General features: G+C 37.9%; 2 protein-coding genes across 2 annotated transcripts; one reads left to right on the top strand and one right to left on the bottom strand.

Annotated features, from left to right (window-relative positions):
• Window positions 1–806: 806 nt before the first annotated feature.
• Window positions 807–15,678, top strand: LOC102080332 (nuclear GTPase SLIP-GC). Its single transcript, XM_025904232.1, has 20 exons — window positions 807–882; window positions 4,335–4,520; window positions 5,754–5,778; window positions 5,869–5,958; window positions 6,317–6,404; window positions 8,654–8,867; window positions 8,979–9,197; window positions 10,485–10,688; window positions 10,796–10,968; window positions 11,362–11,416; window positions 11,505–11,592; window positions 11,699–11,820; window positions 12,510–12,686; window positions 12,777–12,931; window positions 13,050–13,167; window positions 13,270–13,378; window positions 13,444–13,574; window positions 13,758–13,839; window positions 13,942–14,023; window positions 14,688–15,678. The coding sequence occupies exons 2-20, from the start codon at window positions 4,443–4,445 to the stop codon at window positions 14,695–14,697; spliced, it is 2,220 nt and encodes a 739-aa protein (XP_025760017.1). The 5' UTR covers window positions 807–882; window positions 4,335–4,442; the 3' UTR covers window positions 14,698–15,678.
• Window positions 15,679–16,035: 357 nt separating this feature from the next.
• LOC112844606 (uncharacterized) lies at window positions 16,036–18,059 on the bottom strand. Its single transcript, XM_025904237.1, has 2 exons — window positions 17,925–18,059; window positions 16,036–17,244 (listed from the first exon to the last, which is right to left on the bottom strand). The coding sequence occupies exon 2, from the start codon at window positions 17,152–17,154 to the stop codon at window positions 16,498–16,500; it is 657 nt and encodes a 218-aa protein (XP_025760022.1). The 5' UTR covers window positions 17,155–17,244; window positions 17,925–18,059; the 3' UTR covers window positions 16,036–16,497.
• Window positions 18,060–19,700: the final 1,641 nt, after the last annotated feature.

Raw genomic sequence — 19,700 nt, 5'->3', positions numbered from 1 at the left:
GCCAAACAGTCAACTACACCTTTTGCAAAACTGAGTCCCAGTTTGTTTTCGGACTTTTGCTTTTTGCCTGATTTTTCTTTTCACCCTGTTCCAGTGTGTGCCTCCCTGCTTTTTTTTTTATTTACTTCTCTTATTGTCAGAAGAAGAAGGAAGAAGGATAGTCAGATCCTGTTGTGTGTTTCTGATGAAATGGTACATGAGAATAATCTGAATAAGTTGAAACAGCACCCCTGTTTGTCACCAAACTCATTGTTGCTGTTGTGATTTAACTTTTTCTTCTTTGTTATTTTTATTTAATTTATTATTATTAATTTTTGCAAAGTTTATTTTTCTTTCTTTTTCTACTTAACCCCTTTAACTCATTTGAGTTATTTGAACCAAGACAGTTTCTACATTTGACAAACATCCAGCCACTCTCGTCAGCCCTTTGTGCTTTTCTCATTACCTGATCGGCAGATGCGCAGATCAGGTTTTACTTGCTTTCTGACCATAGCTGGACTGGCTATTGGGAATACCGGGAATTTGCCCAGTAGGTTTTTTGTTTGTTGGTTTTGTTCTTTTCTGTAACGGTATAAACCAAGGGCGTCGATTTGGCATGGACGAAGGGGACATGTCCCCACCAATAATTTGATCGCTTCTTGTATAAAAAAAAAAAAAAACGATAGAAAGAAAAAAAAAAGATCTGTCAGCGTCTCAGTCACCCGGCGGTGCAGAAAGAGTTAAATTACGTTCTCTACTGGAGTCCGACCTCATGTGACAAATATGGCCAATGTGATTGGCTGAGCCTTTCAGGGAGCTCTGTTTAGTTTCAGCAGGGCTGCGAGGAGGACGGTAGCAAAGAGGAAGAACGTGCATATAAGAAAGTATTTTTCAAAGAAACCTGTAAGTCACTTAAAGCCAAGCTCACTCATAAAATGTGTCCATCATAATAACGTTACAGGCTATGCTAGGCTTTGGCCCACATCAGTCTAAAATTGTATGTAACCATGAATAACGTGTTTTGGAAACTAACTGCACAACAGGCAGCTCTATTAGTTATCTCAGTCTCAGAGCAACATTTCTAATTTTGATTGAAACTGTCAGAGAAAACGGCAGCCTCGAGCAAGCCAGGATATTAGTTTACAGAGGCAGTTAAAATTATACGTCTAATGTTAAAATGTTGGTGACACAATAATTTCATCCTAGTGGCACTGACATATTCATAGGGTTAATTTTTGAGACAAAATATCATGAGGTAATCATGATTTTGCAAATATTCCACCTTGTAGTGCAGTTTGCACTACAATTGTTAGGCTGCTGATGTAAATTGATTGATTAGTGTAGATTTGACAAAGAATCTGAATTGACATGTCTCACTTTTTATATGTGTTATTTTATCAAGAGGCATATGTCCTAGTGCAGTCAAAGGGGAAAAGCCAGGGCCAAAGGTGAGGCACATCAAGCACAGAATAATAATTTTGTGGTCATCTTAGATGAGTTTTATCGACAAAAACCACCAGTTCATTTAGTGTTCCCTTAGTGCTAATGTATAAGAGAAGTTGGTGTACTATAACTGAAGTAATCGTGTTAAGATAAGATAAGATTACCTTTTGTTTTGTCACAGCAGAAAGTGGACAGTGCAAAGTTATATAGCAAAAATTAGAATACAATAAGAATAATATACTGTACACAACTGTACAGAATAGAATAAAATAGTAGAATAAAATATACATTAGGATAAAAATAGAATACAAATGTTATATACAACTGAGTAAAAATACAACTTACAACGTGTTATTGCACATGTGTGTGTTTGATCAGCTGCAAAAGTCTTTGTTGTAGAGTCTGACAGCAGTGGGGAGGAAAGACCTGCGAAATCACTCCATCCCACATTTAAGTCCTTAAAGTCATATTCTTTTATTGCCTTGACTGTATTTGAAGCTATTTTTATTTTTGTATGATACCTGATTTATATGGAATACAGGGAGTGCAGAATTATTAGGCAAGTTGTATTTTTGAGGAATAATTTTATTATTGAACAACAACCATGTTCTCAATGAACCCAAAAAACTCATTAATATCAAAGCTGAATGTTTTTGGAAGTAGTTTTTAGTTTGTTTTTAGTTTTAGCTATTTTAGGGGGATATCTGTGTGTGCAGGTGACTATTACTGTGCATAATTATTAGGCAACATAACAAAAAACAAATATATACCCATTTCAATTATTTATTTTTACCAGTGAAACCAATAGAACATCTCCACATTCACAAATATACATTTCTGACATTCAAAAACAAAACAAAAACAAATCAGCGACCAATATAGCCACCTTTCTTTGCAAGGACACTCAAAAGCCTGCCATCCATGGGATTCTGTCAGTGTTTTGATCTGTTCACCATCAACATTGCGTGCAGCAGCAACCACAGCCTCCCAGACACTGTTCAGAGAGGTGTACTGTTTTCCCTCCTTGTAAATCTCACATTTGATGATGGACCACAGGTTCTCAATGGGGTTCAGATCAGGTGAACAAGGAGGCCATGTCATTAGTTTTTCTTCTTTTATACCCTTTCTTGCCAGCCACGCTGTGGAGTACTTGGACGCGTGTGATGGAGCATTGTCCTGCATGAAAATCATGTTTTTCTTGAAGGATGCAGACTTCTTCCTGTACCACTGCTTGAAGAAGGTGTCTTCCAGAAACTGGCAGTAGGACTGGGAGTTGAGCTCGACTCCATCCTCAACCCGAAAAGGCCCCACAAGCTCATCTTTGATGATACCAGCCCAAACCAGTACTCCACCTCCACCTTGCTGGCGTCTGAGTCGGACTGGAGCTCTCTGCCCTTTACCAATCCAGCCACGGGCCCATCCATCTGGCCCATCAAGACTCACTCTCATTTCATCAGTCCATAAAACCTTAGAAAAATCAGTCTTGAGATATTTCTTGGCCCAGTCTTGACGTTTCAGCTTGTGTGTCTTGTTCAGTGGTGGTCGTCTTTCAGCCTTTCTTACCTTGGCCATGTCTCTGAGTATTGCACACCTTGTGCTTTTGGGCACTCCAGTGATGTTGCAGCTCTGAAATATGGCCAAACTGGTGGCAAGTGGCATCTTGGCAGCTGCACGCTTGACTTTTCTCAGTTCATGGGCAGTTATTTTGCGCCTTGGTTTTTCCACACGCTTCTTGCGACCCTGTTGACTATTTTGAATGAATCGCTTGATTGTTCGATGTTCACGCTTCAGAAGCTTTGCAATTTTAAGACTGCTGCATCCCTCTGCAAGATATCTCACTATTTTTGACTTTTCTGAGCCTGTCAAGTCCTTCTTTTGACCCATTTTGCCAAAGGAAAGGAAGTTGCCTAATAATTATGCACACCTGATATAGGGTGTTGATGTCATTAGACCACACCCCATCTCATTACAGAGATGCACATCACCTAATATGCTTAATTGGTAGTAGGCTTTCGAGCCTATACAGCTTGGAGTGAGACAACATGCATGAAGAGGATGATGTGGACAAAATACTCATTTGCCTAATAATTCTGCACTCCCTGTATGGCTGAAGTAAACTAAAGCCTAAAATACTTAGTCAGTCATTTGTTTAATAGTAATTTAACATTATATAATTCACATATAAAACTATGAATTGTAATTTTAAATGGTTTAATAGCATGTAGAATAGCATATGTAGGCAAGTATATTTCTTCTTTTTTATCAAGAAGCGAAGACGAAAAGGAAAAAAAAAAAAAGAAACAGGGCAGGGTTCGGTGGTTGAAACACCCGTCCCCACCAATGCCAAAACCAAATATACGCCCTTGTAGTAAATAGACTTTAGTAAATACGATTTATGAATGTGTTGAATATAAAATGCCTGGTATGAAGTATTTTTATGACTGTGTATTTGTACCCATATTGTCATCAATCCAGTCCTTTCTCTTTATAGAACTGTGATGTTATATTTGTTATTTCTGCTGCCCTCTTGGCTTGCTCTCTCTTGAAAAAAACAAGCATTTTTATTATCACTTTTGACCCAGATAATAAAGGATATATAACAGTTAATTTGCCAAAAACTGATCGGAGCAGCTATTTTCTGATAGGAATGTTCTCTAAATTACTTGATATTCTTCGTGAGAGGCATGATTGACCTATTTTTGACAGATTTAAAGTCAAAAGTCACTTATAACAGCTTGAATTTTCACAATCATTTTTTTGGCAAATACTGGAAAACCCTTTTTGACAGGCGATCACTTTTTGACACACCAGCCCCGAGGAGCAAACTTTCCGGGCCTGCGCCAGTGACAATGATCGTCAAAGAGCATCGGCTATGATCTAACAACTATTTCTGGTCTGCTCTCTCACCCCAGGAACTGGCAGTAGACGCTGTACCCGGCTCACCAGGGGCCGCACAGACGCTGGGGCAGGAGTGTTGGCGATGCGGGCAGCTGGGACATTTTTACCGGGAATGCCCGCTCATGGATGTTGTGCAGGTGTTCCGTGTTGCCAGGATGTCAACAACCTCCCCCACTCCAGTAGGGACGTACAGCCTTACGGTAAGGTGCCAAGGGATTATATGCCAGACTATGGGATTCAGGCCACACACAGACTGTCTACCAAACCCCGGTTCAGCCTGGGGAATTGTTGGAGGTTGAGTGGGTTAAGGTTAGGTGTGTGCAATTAAAATATCGATACCAAAGTTTGTATTGATATTGATCAAAAGGAGCTTAATGAGATCGATACTAGTTTATGTCTTGATGCATGCTAAGTCATCCAGGTATGTAAATCCCAGGTTTCCCCAAACTTATAAAGTGCAAATGTACTATTTATAAGGTTGGGGAAACCTGCAGTCAGCCGAGACTGAAGAAGTCACTTGGATGAGTGACGAAACGTTTCTCCCACTGAAAATGCTAACCAACTTTCTGGGATACTAGTTTCTGTTTCTTTGTTACTCTTGGATTCGTCAGAGAGGCAACCTGGACATCTATGTAAGTGTTGCTGCTTTCAAGTGTCATAGGAACATTTACTGTAATGGAAACAAATATCCCAAATATATCATGGCTCAGATTTGATTGAATATAATTACCCATTTTTGTTAACTGTGAAAGGGATACTGTACAGTTACTATATTTAAACTAGAAGTAGATGTGATAATTTTATTATTTCTATCCTTGTTTTGAATTAATAATCCAAAGGAACAAAATCCCCCAAAGGTTTGGATTTGCAATATTTTCTTTTCATAGGAAGAGCAAAATACTAAGCAAACACAAAAGGAAGCAGTCAATATTTGTGGTCAGCTAAGTCAAAAACAGTTTAATGGCACTCCTTTTCAGTATCTATTCTGCAACTTACATTTTTAAAGTAAAACTTTTACATAGCTTTGCACCTGCTCTGCAAACAAAAGCATAAAAATGCAGAGGATTTTGATCAGGGAAGGATTATTGAATGGGGTAGTCACCAGCTGTTCTCTAGGTCTGTGTCACTGCCGCTGAATGAGGCAGAAAAATTGACTCATGCAATCGTGTTTTTTGAGTGGTAAAAAAATGAAAGCTTTAAATTTGTTAATCACTGTGTTAGTTGAGAATATACGTCCATTTAAGTTTGTACGTTGTAAAAACTACATGTGAACATTTTTTACAGTGTGGTAAATGACAAATTGTTTCTGTACATGTGCTATAATTTCTTGTATAAATTCAATCATGCATACACGCATACACCCAATCATGCATATAGTAATTTAATTTGCATAAATGTTGATTTATGAAAGTCATATTTATATTCATCCTTAGGATTTACCACCCATAAGTGATAAAGGTGAGAAAAATGTATCTCATTCTCATTTTAATATTTATTTATTTATTATCAGTTGCAGACTGAAAATATTGTTTTTTTTAATCCAATAAGGAAAGAGAAAATCAGATCTTCAGAGTGAGTCGAGCCAATGGCAACCACCTCCTAAACAACAATACAAGTGTATGGCAGGATCACAGTCAGGTATGTATGTATATATCTGTGTGTGTGTGTGTGTGTGTGTGTGTATATGTATATATATATATATGTATATATATATATATATAGATAGATAGATAGATAGATAGATAGATATAGATAGATATATATATGTATATGTATGTGTGTATATATGTGTATATATATATATATATATATATATATAAAAAATACGTATGTGTATGTAATGAAAAATACTAATGGGCATTTTTTTTATATAATAGCTATAGTATTAACTTGTGAAATCAACACACTTTTTCCTGCTTTGCATATCAGCGGTCCTCACTTTGTATTACATTGGTTCCTGGTTCCTACTAATTAGTGTTGTGCTTCACTTTGACAGAAACACAAGGGCTGTCTGATGTCAAAGAAATAATGAGATGTGTCAGTGAAAGACTACATGGCCGTGACAAGCTCAGTGCTTTCCTAAGGTGAGTAATAAAGATTTCCTTTTTTTGTTGGACCTTGTTCCAACCAATGAAAGCCTAAGGACACTGAATTCCTGGAATTCATCATTATTATTGAGTGGAAAATAATAATTATTCACAACCCTAATTCCAAAAATGTTTAAATTTTACAAAAAGTTACATGATCTAATATTTTATTTTTTAAAATCCTAGAAAGTAAGGTGTACAAAAAAGAAACAGTTGGAGGAACATTTTGCTGTAATTCAGTGTAATAAAGATACTAAAGATTTAAACCATGTCAGAGCTTAACATGGAGCTGTGCAGTTCATTCCAGTATTAAGGTGAATTGTTTTTTTGTTTTGTTTTGTGTTTTTGTTTGTTGCAATGAAAATATATTCTGATTCACCTTTTTTCACTTGCTGAATACGGGACAGACTTTACTGGGAGAAAGAAAAGGGGAGAAAGAAAGAGGGAAAGAAAAACAGCTGAGAAGAGGGACGGGGAAAAAGGGCAAAAAACAAAAACCAACAGAATAAGCAGACAAAAAATACATATATCGATCACCTGGATCACCTGTTGAGAAAGAAAAAAGAAAACAAGCAGAAGAAAACGAGAGTAATAGAATAAACAACATCACAATGATATATGGGAATATGACAGTAAATACTAAATATTAAACATTATTGTGCAGCACGTAAGATCGACAGCGCACAGTGTGCTTTGAGGTAGGAGCCAAAAAGGGTGTAGTTTGTGTGTGTGATCACCCGTGTGTACACCTGTGAGCATGAACGCGCTTGTTTTTAAAAGGTTCCTTCATGTAATGATCTGCTAGAGGGTGTGGGGGGCCACTGCCCCGTCCTCCAGGGCATGAAGCAGGTATGGAGGAGATCAAAACTCCAGACATCCAGAGGCCCCCAGAACACAAGAGACCAAGGAAGACCAACAGAGGGGCAGCCGCGCCACTATCCCAGAAAGAGCTGAGGAGAGTCCCAGATGAGGGGTCACTCAGCAGCCGCGGAGCAGAAGCCAGGGGGGGTTGCAGTGACATGCCTGTGAGCTCCGCCGGCAGCCAGCTGTGCCAGAGTGACCAAGCCCCAGTCCGAGAGGCCGAGGGCACCCCACCCCCAAAGTGGCCCGAGCGAGCCCCAGGCTCCAGGCTCCAGGCCCCGGCAAGCAGCCACCAAGGAGTGAGCCGGTGTGTACCTGGACGCCCATCCCCGGACACAAAGAACCACCAACGCACCGATGTCTGAGGGCGTCCGCCACCGGCAGGGGAAGTGGTGGGGGGAGATAGCCCTCCAAACCTTGGAGGGCCTGAGATGTTCCCAGAGAGGTGGCGTCTGATACCCAACCTGACATATAGACACAGACATACAGGCACACACAGATACAAACATCCATTCCCACCCTCATGCTCTCATAAGCAATTACTCAACACTTACCCAACGTGGAGACAGACATAAATAGACACTGTACACACAATCACACTCCCCAAGCGTACTCTAAGAACCGGGTCTAGGTACCCTTGTGCCTGGAGGGGGAAACTGCACCCAGACCCAGGTGGTGTTACCCTTTTCCCTGCGGTGGGGAGAAGCAGACCTCCCCGACTCTGCAGCAGCAGGGAGGCCCCACATTCCAGACCCCAATCAGACAGCCAACTCCTTCTCCCAGCCCCCCCCCGCTCCAGCATGCTGCAGAGAACGGAGGTGTGAGAAGACTCCAAACCTCCCTCCACCCGCTCATATGTAGTGTTGATGTATGTGTGTTCTAAGGTGCATTTAAAACCCAGGAGGGCATGGAGCTACCTGCCAGAGAGCAGCAGGTAAGCGCATAGCCCCTCCTTCTAGCCCTCAATGTCTACGTGTATTTAAAATTGAGAGGTGGGCAACGACGCCAGGGGTGAGATGTACACCCTGATGGTAATTTGGAGTCCGTGTTGCGTGCCCACCCCCAAGATCCTATATGTATGTGTTATGAGAGTGTGAGTAATGTGAATGTCTAAGTTGTGAGATAAAGGTAAATAAAAGTACAATATTAAGGTGAACTGTACCAGAAACCATAATCTCACTTTTAAGAGGGGATCAGTAGCACTGCTTAATGTGTCATTTTTAACACATATATATAGACTTCAGAAACATTAAATTAAAAATATAAATTCTAAACATTCTAAATAATTCTTTCAGCATGTTTTTCAAAAACCAATGTTTCTGATTTTGCAACATTTTTAGTTTGATGTGTCTGAGAATGTATCAGTTAATCCACTCTTTCAACAGGGATAAAATCAAGGATTTGGAGACAGACAAGAGACACCTGGTTGGTGTCTTTGGTAGAACTGGGGCTGGAAAGAGCTCTTTAATCAATGCCATCATAAATAAGAAGGGCCTGTTACCTTCTGGAACCCTCAGTGCATGTACCTCAGTAATGATAAAGGTGGAGGCTACCAGTGGATCAAAGTATGAGGCACACATCGAGTTCATTACAAAAGAGGTAGAATGAAATATAAATATTGTGATTCTTGAAATAAAGTAATGTGTTAGAAAACTGCTTTACTAAAATTAAGATATGTGTTTTTTGTTTGTTTGTTTGTTTGTTTTTTAGGATTGGGAAAATGAGGTGCAGTCCCTAAAACTGGCTCTTGAAGATGATGATGATGATCATGGTGGTAATGATGATTTTCTTGACCCTGATGGAAAGTTATCAGCGCTGTATGGAGAAGAGTGGAAAGAAAGATCCACTCACAGCCTCATGGACAACAAATATTTCAGAGATATTCCAGAGTTTCGAATGTCCAAGATAAAAATTTTGGAAAGTGACTCAGTAAGTGTGCAGTAATACAGATCAAAATAAAATCACCTCTTATTCTTCTGCTAGAATATAGAAATACTTGATGCAGTTTAAAGCATATATTAGACCACGGTTTGGGTGAGATACAAGAAAGATGAATGTGTGGCTCATGAACATCACATGGAGAGCAATGGGAAGTAACTAAAACAGCGGTAAGCTATGTTGATGCTGCATCTTTTCAGTAGGACGTTGATGTACATGCTAACTAATGACTCCCTACCTGGAAAGCGCAGACAGGTAGAAAGCACTGGTGAAGCAGATGTTGCCCTATTTTATTTGCTGAACAGATATATATGTTGGCAATATGTTGATGTGCTGTCTGGGAATTTCCATTTAAAATGTTCGGCACCCATCAAATAAGGAACAAAAAAGCCAAGTGACAGTTGTCACAGCCTTTATACTCACAATATCATACAATTGATTGTCCCAAACATCAGAACAGAATTAGGAAACGAGGTTTTTAAATACGCTGCCCCTGTTTCTTGGAACAATCTGCAGAAGAAACTGAAATTATCAGAATTAGTTACCTTGGGGGAGTTTAAGCTCATCTTAAAGGAACAAGAGAATAACTCTTTTAGTGACTGTGGTTGTTTTTAATGTTGCTCTTAATTGATCTGTTATTGTATATTTTTCACATGTTTGTACAGGATATTGTATTTGTTTTAAATGTCATGTACTTACATGGTACATGTATTTTTGACTCTTGATAGCATGATGCCAAGTCAAGAAATTCGATTTTTAATCTCAATGATATTTTTTTTACCTAGATAACTAACTAAATAATAAAAAATGTGGTTGTTAAAATTTTATGGTTTACTATCCTGTTGCTGTCTATTTATCCTGTTACTGTGGAGCTTGAAGTTTTCTTTGTGATGATGTTCAAGAATTTCCCCTTCTGTATACAGAAGTTAAAAAAAGAAATCCACAGTATTTCACAGACTGGAAGTCTGCTGACTGATTCAGGTAACATAAAACAGGAACGTTTCATTAGCCTATGCTACTAATGCAAAGGTTAATGTAATTGCTGTTCCCTCAGTGGGTGTAGCTCAGGAGGTCAAGCAGGTCACCTGAGGGTTGGTGGTTTAATCCCTGGGAGCCAAGAATTGAGCTTTGAATTGATTTGCCTGATTTTGATTTCAAATTTACGAGACATCATTTCATAGTTTGATTTCCTGTCTTATTTTTCATGCAATTTTTAAAACTTGTTATGAGCACATGCATTAAATTGTGTTTTATTCATACTGTTATTTTTTTTTACAGGCTGAAGGGTTGTCTGAAGAAATTGTGAAATATACAAGAAGTGACTCAAATGAGAGAGAAGAAGAAGAAGTAAAGAGGTGGTACTGGCCACTTGTGAAGTGTGTGACTGTCAAAGTGCCAGACAATGATTTTCTTGATCACGTCACACTCGTGGATCTTCCTGGAAATGGTGACTGTAGAAGCAGTGATAAAATTTGGACAGGGGTAATTCACTTTTGTTTGGTTTTCTACTGTTTTGTCTGTAAAGAGTCATGTCACCATCTTCAGAGCATTATTTATTTATAATTTATATACTTGTATTTCCTTTTCAGTTTGTTGCCAGTTGTTCAACTGTGTGGATTGTGACTGAAATGAATCGAGCAGCATCAGAAAAAGAAGCCTGGAAGATCCTGGAAGATGCCAGCGGCCTGCTGGGAAATGGTGGCAAATGTCAGCAAATTCATTTTATCTGCACCAAGTCAGATAATGAAAAACCAGATTATGTGTAAGTCAAATATGCCAGAAATGCAAATTATGAAGAAAGTTCGCTACAGATGCACATGGTGACCATACACTTCACTTTTATGTTATTTCAAGAGTGAGGTTATCCATTACAATAGAAGCTCAGGTTTCCCATTGTAGTACGCCACACTTTCATAGAAATGACTAAATTCAATTTAAAAACTGTTATTCATAATATTAGAGGTCAGGAAAAACAAGAATTTGCCATTCATTTTTATATCATTATTATTTTATATCAATATATAATTGTATAATTTTTTGATATATTTAAATAATTATACATTACAAATGTATGTATATTTGTTTTAGGTTTGTAATTAGGTGAGTACTAATAATAAATTACTTTTACATCCTATTTTTCTTTCCGTTCTACAAGAAACAAAGTCAAGAGTGCAGTGATGAATGAATTCAAAAAGCGGAAATTACTTAAGGTAAATTTATAATCTGACAGCAAAATCTAAACAAATATCTTTTAAAACTGCCTGAAAAGTCAAAACTAACTAACAAAAATGTTCTCAGGATCACTTCAGTGAGGATTGTTTCAAAGTCTTCACAGTGAGCTCCACAGAGTTCCTCAAAGGGGAGAATGTAAATCCAGATCTCAATGGTAGGTGAAGTCACTTTATGAATGAACATAGAGCAACTTATGGTATGTTTTTGTGTAACAGAAAATGTATTGCTCAGATTTATATTTCTTTTCAATTTTTTTACAGAAATACCAAAACTTCAGGAAATTTTGAAAAATCTAAATGACGCTCGTTCAAAGACATTAAACTATGTGTCTGGAGCTCATGGGATTCTGTCTTTGATTCAAGGGGCCAGAAGTGGAGAAGTGGTAAGATCAGGCAATAAAGCCTCATTCATAATCTTATTAAAAGTCATAAATATGCATAAAATAAATATTTTCATAGCCACAAACTAAAGTGTATTAATGTATATAAAGGTATGCTCACATTTACTGAAAATGTGGGATATTGGACATCATAAATCTATATGCAGTAATGTATTAATCACGATTGAATGAGGGGAGCTCATTTGGAAGAACTGAATATTATTTGTTGAGATACAGAATTTGATAAAATGGTTATTTACCAATTAGACTCCAGTGAACAACCATATGAGAGCACAGAAATGATGAGAGTTAGGACAGGACCCCCAGAGCCTGGATTATTGGGGTAGTGAAGATGGTAGTTTGGATGGGGCTCTGAGTGAAGGTTGAGGTGACGATGGGGAGGAGGTGAGTTGCATGATTGAGAGTCTGAAAGGCAGAATGACAGAAGAGCAGATAAAAGCACACAGAGGCTGATTGGGTTGCAGAAGATACCAAAATTATTGGACTAGAGTAATGAGGTTGATAGTGTGGGAAAATGGAAGTAAAATAAAGAATAGACAGAGGCAGACGAATGAAGACAGACCTATCTGACTGAACTTGTGCATGAGCTTAATTTTAAAAACTCAAAAACGACTAAAGAACCATTATGTGATGTTTTACTGCTTTAAATAATGATCTTTCTTTTATTTCAGGTTGAACAAAAAAACGATGTGTGTGCAGTCCTTGAGGGAAACTTGAGCATCCAACTTAATCGAGTCAAAAAAGCAATTGAAGACATTACAAAAGCTTTTGAACAACGCCTACGTGAGGGAGTAGAAAAATCCCAAAATTTATGTGAAAGAAAACTGAGGTCCTTCTTATACCCCAGTGTATGTATTTTAATTACAACTAGATCAAAATCTTAGGATATTTTGTGACCATGTTGTTTTTTTAATTGTAAAAATTCTGTTTTGTTTCAGAAAATGTTTGGCAGAGCTTTTCACAAGATGCTACAGTCTGCAGTTAGGAATGATGGCGTCCAGAAACCAAAAAGAGGGAAAACAAAAGACCTCAACGTGATATTAGCGTCTTATTTGACTGAAAGCATTGATGAAGAATTCAGAAAGACCTTCCAGTGAGAATAATCTAATTCTGAACAGCACCAACACGTACAACAATACATGTATCCAAATCGCAGTAAATCATAAACTTGCTAATACTGCCATTATTAACCACATCTTTGCCCCATTCAGAAACAACATAAAATGTGGACATTTCAATGGAGCCATTGATGCGTTTTCACTCAGCACTGATTCATTGATTGCAAAGTACAAAGATGTTGAACTGCAACTGACATTTCTCCAGACAGAGGTAAAAGAACTTACCTATCCATGAAGCTGTTGGCTTATCTGTTATTAGAAAATCTCATCATCATCTTTTAAACAATGCTAATCCATATGTCATGTTTCTAAGGAAAAAGAAATTAAGACAAAGCTCAACAAAACCATTCTCACACAAAAGAAATTGATCTACAAGAGTCTGACAGAGACAATCAAGAATAACATGAAAGAAGGTTATAAAGGTAAGAAATATATGAATTAAGGTATTTCTTTTCAACTGTGCATAAAAATTATTGTCTCCTTGTAGAAGCAGCATCATTTCAAGGACCAGGCACCCTGAAGAACATGAGGGACACTGTTGAGAGACATGTGCACTCAAAGATGGACATGTTTGAGGAGGCAAAAAGTGTCATGTTGAAGCAGTTGAACGATTTGAAGGTTTGTTACAATTTAAAATCAACAAATTACATGAATGTGTTCTCTAGATTTTGGTGAGATGTACAAAAATGCCCAAGCACCCTTGAAATACATATCAAACCAAAAGTTTATCTCTTGTACAGTTATTCTTGGATTCAATAGTTGCCTCTGTAAAAAGTAACAAAGGTTTTGATGGTAAATTAGGAAACTGTCCTGAGGACACTGAAGGAAACCATGAAGGAATCCATTGAACACTCACTCAAGACTGAGGCCTGCTCACTGCCAGGTAAACAAAATATATGGTAAAGTATTTATGTTAGCATTAGGAATCCTCTCAATACAAACGGTAACAATACAAGTATAATAAATACAAATGCTTTGTTTTTAGATGTTTCAGAACATCTTGAGGTGGTGAAGAAACATTATGATGAACTTCATGACGGTCAAGATGAAAAAAATAACCATACTGGGTAAATATTGAAATCTCACAAATTGTTCTGAGGGCTTTGATCATGAACTATTTGTGCTGATTATGTTATGTGCAGGCAGGAGTGGTGGTAAGGAGGACCCAATGTGCAGACACTCTGAGGCAAACTTAAACTCAAAAACTCAGCTTCATTGTTGGATAGCAGAAAGGAATAGAAAACTAACTAAACTGGAAAACATGACCTAAGCATAAACAAGCAAAACACAAAGCATAGTAGATGGCAACACAGATAAATGAAAACACAGGGCTTAACACAGAGGGAGCAATCAGGGAATGAGCGACAGAAGGGAAACACAGCTGGGGCAAATCAGGGCTAACGAGGCAGGGGAAGCAAAACCTGATGCATTAACCTGAGACACGGACTTCAAAGTAAAACAGGAAACATAACACAGAGACGCAGACTTGACAAGGGGATACAGCAAACAGGCGAGACAGAGCAACTAAGGAACACAGAAAGCAGACCTCTAACAACGAAACCAAAAGACTAGAAAAGATAAATAATGTCAAAATCAAAGTTCAATAATAATGTAAACTCAAAACTCTGGGTCGACGACCCAGGTCTCCTAACAGATTATTGCGAACAATGTTTTATTTACAATATAACTGATCCATCCAGCAAGCTGATCCATTTCTGATTTGCTCCACAGAAACAGCTGAGGCCTGATGACCCACAGAACATCCCTGAGCAAACACTGATAGAGACACGAGGTCTTTACATATTATCACAGTAATTTTTGTTTTGATCTCTTTTAATGGTGTGTTGATGTGTACTTTTGACTTTTAATGAATTTTATACAAAAAGTATTTTGAATGTTATAGATTTTATTTAAAAACTGCTAATATTAAGGTGTTAATCACGAGGGTCTAAACCATGTTTTGATTTCTATCTTTTTTTAAAAATTGTAGTTCGTTGGGATGGGAGCATTTATTTTAATGTGTGCTTATTAAACATTGAGCCTTATCCAGCATTGAATTGATATTTACCACTTTAACTTCACAGTTCTAAATCCAAATACTTGTTTTTTGTAGTTATAACATGTGTGTACAAGACAAATAGTGAGAAATAGGCGTAAGTAAAGTTGTAGGAAATCAGCAGCTACTTCAGTCATCTCCCTGCCATTTTGCTCTTTCTGGGTTTGGAATTATTTGTCAATATATTACAGTTTGGGGTTAGGTTCGGGGGGGGGGGGGGGTTGTTATTTTAGGTGTTTAACATTTTAAGTATTTCTGCGCATATTGTTGAATTCCTGTTTTGATTTTTGTCTGGATTAATTATTTCGTGTTTCCTCCCCTGATAATGATTTCCTGTATTTTCTTCCTGAAACAGTTCACTCATGTTTAGTATTTACTTTCATGTTTTCTGTAATCTTATTTCAGTAATCATTATAAAAGCTGATTTTTAAAAATGCTCAGGAAAAGGTACTTCAGTGCTTCCTTTATTACCTCCTTCAGCATACAGGATTAAGATACACTGAACCCTCCTTTGTGAAATAAAGATATTTACATCTCATAATTTATAGTGACAGACAGTTGTCGAAGAATAAGGTTATCAAAACTAGGCTTGTGGCATAGAGCATTTAAATGTTAATTATAAGTGTTCTTTTCATTTTTTTTATTTTTTATTTTTGGCATAACAAACTGTTAAAGCCACAGATATGTTTTGATCATTATACTGCTGTAATAATATCTCCTTCTCGTCGAGGATTTATAGAAGCTCTCTTGACAATTTATCAGTTATTAAAGCTCAATAGTGGTCAGATTGTTAATTTTGCTTCCTGTTGAATGGTAAATGGTAAATGGCCTGCATTTGTATAGCGCTTTACTCAGTCTCTAAGGACCCCAAAGCGCTTTACACTACATTCAGTCATTCACCCATTTACACACACATTCACACACTGGTGATGGCAAGCTACATTGTAGCCACAGCTGCCCTGGGGCGCACTGACAGAGGCGAGGCTGCCGGACACTGGCGCCACCGGGCCCTCTGACCAGGCCCGGCCCTAACCAATCTGGCGCCCTAGGCAAGATTTTAGGTGGCGCCCCCCTACATCGGCAGTGTAGTGTATGTACTCACAAGAAACCGAATAGCTTTGTCTTTGACCTTTTTTTTTTACTTAAAGAAAGCAAATTCACAATCAGAATAATTAACGAGATAAAAAAATATATGAATAAATAAATGAATACAAAAAATAAAAAATGAATATATGAAATACAATAAATTTTACATACATAAACACAATAAAACGTGTCAACAAGTTGGATAAAATAAATTAAAAATACAATATAAATAAGGCACTGCACAAAACAAGATATTAAATAAACCAGTATGACTTTAACAACTATATTACAAAAAAGGGGATCCTACAGAGTTCTCTAGTTGTGCTTTTTAATACTGCATTAACTAGAATGACTTACAAATTACTGTACACCACCCCCTCATCAACCTCACATCACCTGCTACAGCCTTACTCTCCTAGTCTTTCTTGCAGCAAAGTCATCTACAACATCATCATATGACAACTGATTTGAGACCACATGATTTATGCTTATGATGGAAAGTCCACTGAGACGTTCTTGCATCATAGTAGATCTCAGGTAGGTTTTAATGAGTTTGAGCTTAGAGAAGCTTCTTTCAGCAGCAGCCACTGTAACAGGAAGAGTGGCAAAGATTCTCAGAGCAACCCACATGTTGGGGTAAATTTCTGCCAGCTTCTTCTCATGCAGGAAGGTCAAGAGTTCCATGTTTGTCATGTTCTTTGATGGCAATGGTGGGAAATTCTGCATTTCCATTGCAAGTTCTGTGCCATTAATGTCCGGCTGGCTGTCATGGGTCAGAGTAGTACTCAGTGTTTGGCACTGCTGTAGCAGCTCTTCTTTTTGTAAGTTGTGGAAATTGAGGAGTACTCCAAACTTGTTGTGCTGCTGAGGTGGAGGCAACAGGAACACCGCTTGATGCTGCTGCAAAACTGGTGGGTTGTGCTGCTGAGGTGGAGGCAACAGGAACACCGCTTGATGCTGCTGCAAAACTGGTGGGTTGTGCTGCTGAAGTGGAGGCAACAGGAAGACCGCTTGATGCTGCTGCATCATGGCTGGGTTGTGCTGCTGATGCTGCATCACTGGTGGGTTGTGCTGCTGAAGTGGAGGCAGCAGCGGTAGATGTGGTAGATGGCCCAGGGGTGGGATTTAGAAACTTCAACAGTGCATCTGAAGAGAGGAGTATGTGACACCACTGAGTATTAAAGTCTAATAATAAAAACATATGATTCCAGGAATAAAATGAAATGATATAATATAAATGAAAAACCAAAGAGATATATGTATGATGTTAACTGATATGCAAATTAGATTAGATTCAATTTATTGTCATCATTACAGTGAAATGCTGAATAGCAGAATGCAAAGTAACAGTATAATATCATATGAGAATGTTATGTTATGATTATCTTTGACTGAATCACAGCAGTGCTCATATTAAAAAACAGCATTCCCTCTCATGTGATATTGCTTAATTAACATTAATGATGTGCACTTTAACAACTAGGGTTACAACTATAATATATACAGGGGTGGAAAAGTGACTATTACCTGCAGGGTAAACGTTAGCTAACCAGAAGGCAATAACAATGTAAACAAAAAACACCTGCTTAAAAGATGAATACAAATGAGGAATGGTGGGAAAGGTGGGAGTACTGTAATTACCTAACGTTACATTATTATTTTCCATAACAATTTAGCCCCCTCCACAATATTAACTGACGTTAAAACAGTTAACTAGCTATTTATTGATTAGCAATTAGCGAATCATGTAACATTAGCTTAATGCTAAAAATTTAGGTTACTATCACATTCAGACAAATAATTTCATGTAGGCTAACGTTACCTACCTCTGTCTTTTTCTCGTTTCTCCTCCTCTTCTTTTCTCTTTTTTCTTCCCTGGGCAGCTGACAGTTTTGGCCGTTTTGACATCTTGTGTTGATTTTTTGATGTGGTGACGTCCAAAAGGAACCATGATACGGGAAGGGGGGGGCGCACCGTGCGGGGAGGGGGGGGGGCGTAATGTTGTAACAAATAATATTTCTATTAAATAAGCTTTACTTTGCATTTTAATTAACGTGGGATTATTTTTTGTATTTACAAATAATTGTACCAACTTTTTTTTCTTTTTTTTTTCAACATTTGTGGCACTGGCGTGGCGCCCCCTGATGGACGGCGCCCTTAGCATTTGCCTATAAGGCCTATGCCACGGGCCGGCCCTGCCTCTGACCACCACCAGTAGGCAAACATGGGGTTAGTATCTTGCCCAAGGATATTTCGCATGCAGCCAGGAGGCAGCCTGGGATCAAACCACTGACCTTCTGATTAGTGGCTGACCTGCTCTGCCACCTGAGCTTCCTTATCTGTACTGATTCTAAAAGAATGCATGTATTCGATATTGTATACTGTTCAATAAATCACTTTTATACCCCTGTGACCATAAAGGTGATTGAAACACTTTATTTTTTGGACATGACAATAATAAACCCCTGCAGTGTGACATTAAGTCACAACAGAGTTGTCTTGAATGCATGCTGAGTCACCCAGGTAAGAAAATTCCAAAAGGTGGATTCTGTTCATCTGAATGTAGCGTTTTCAGTAGGAGAAACGTTTTGTCAGTCATCCAAGTGATTTGAATTTAGATGTGTAGAGTTAGAAATGCTACAGAAAGTGTTGAAAGTAATGCAGATACCAGAGAGTTAAATCAAGTGGCACACACCAAGGTTTTTTTGTTTGTTTGTTTGTTTAGAATAAAGAAGTTTCTTATTTGCATAGGCAAAAAGCTGCTGTAGATATCCTGGAGTAGATACAAGTGATTTGCACGCTAGTTTGAGTAGAAGTGGCTTAATTTTCCTTAAAACCAATGACATCTTGTACCACCAACACCATTTATCATGCGTGCAAACGAGTTATTATGTGTGCAAATGATTTGAACTTGTCCTATTCTGGGATATCAACAGTAATTTTTTGTACTTGGATTGCTGCCTTCCTAGGAAAGCTTGCAGTGAAACATGCTGGTCGTTATTCTCTTCTTCCGCAAGGTTACTTGTTGCTTTCTGTTTCATTTGCCTGAACTGAACTTGGCAAAAGAGCTTTTGTCCATTTAGCACCCTTGGCTTGGAACGAGCTGCAGAATGACTGGAAAATGACAGAATTCATTTCATTAAGTGCTTTTAAATCAAAAATAAGAATCCTTGAGGCCAAGTCCATAATATGCAACTGTTTCAATTAGATTGATTAATTGTTTTTAATTGAATTTTATTGAATTAAATTTATTTTTGGGTGTGTGTGTTGTTGTTGCCTGTGTTTAACTGTGTAATTTTTGTAACTGTTAGATATTTGCTGCTGCCTATCTTGGCCAGGTCTCCCTTGAAAAAGAGGTTTTTAATCTCAATGGGATCTTGGTTAAATAACAGTTAAACAAAAAATAAAATAAAGAAAATCTTATGCAGGTGGAGAAGTTTTAGGTCGTAAAGGATGGAGTAAAAGGAGTGTCCTTTCCAGACTTCCTTTGTTTGACATTGTGTTTGGATTTGTACCAGAATATTTGCACTCACTTTTAGTTGATGTATGTCTTTGGTTGAATGCAGAGAACTCCATGAAAGACTAATATGTAGATTAACAGA

The sequence above is a fragment of the Oreochromis niloticus genome, unplaced genomic scaffold (assembly GCF_001858045.2).
Source record: "Oreochromis niloticus isolate F11D_XX unplaced genomic scaffold, O_niloticus_UMD_NMBU tig00000426_pilon, whole genome shotgun sequence".
NCBI lineage: Eukaryota > Metazoa > Chordata > Actinopteri > Cichliformes > Cichlidae > Oreochromis > Oreochromis niloticus.
The sequence above is the reverse complement of the archived record's forward strand: the minus strand, read 5'-3'. Positions and strand labels throughout refer to the sequence as shown.

Bases quoted from the DNA above. Each gene is read 5' to 3' on its own strand.
- LOC102080332 (XM_025904232.1), top strand. From the start codon at position 4,443: ATGGATGTTGTGCAGGTGTTCCGTGTTGCCAGGATGTCAACAACCTCC. The intron at 10,969-11,361 runs GTAAGTCAAATA...CCGTTCTACAAG, and splicing joins AATGAAAAACCAGATTATGT to AAACAAAGTCAAGAGTGCAG. The intron at 12,687-12,776 runs GTATGTATTTTA...GTTTTGTTTCAG, and splicing joins GGTCCTTCTTATACCCCAGT to AAAATGTTTGGCAGAGCTTT.
- LOC112844606 (XM_025904237.1), bottom strand. From the start codon at position 17,154: ATGCAGCATCAGCAGCACAACCCAGCCATGATGCAGCAGCATCAAGCG.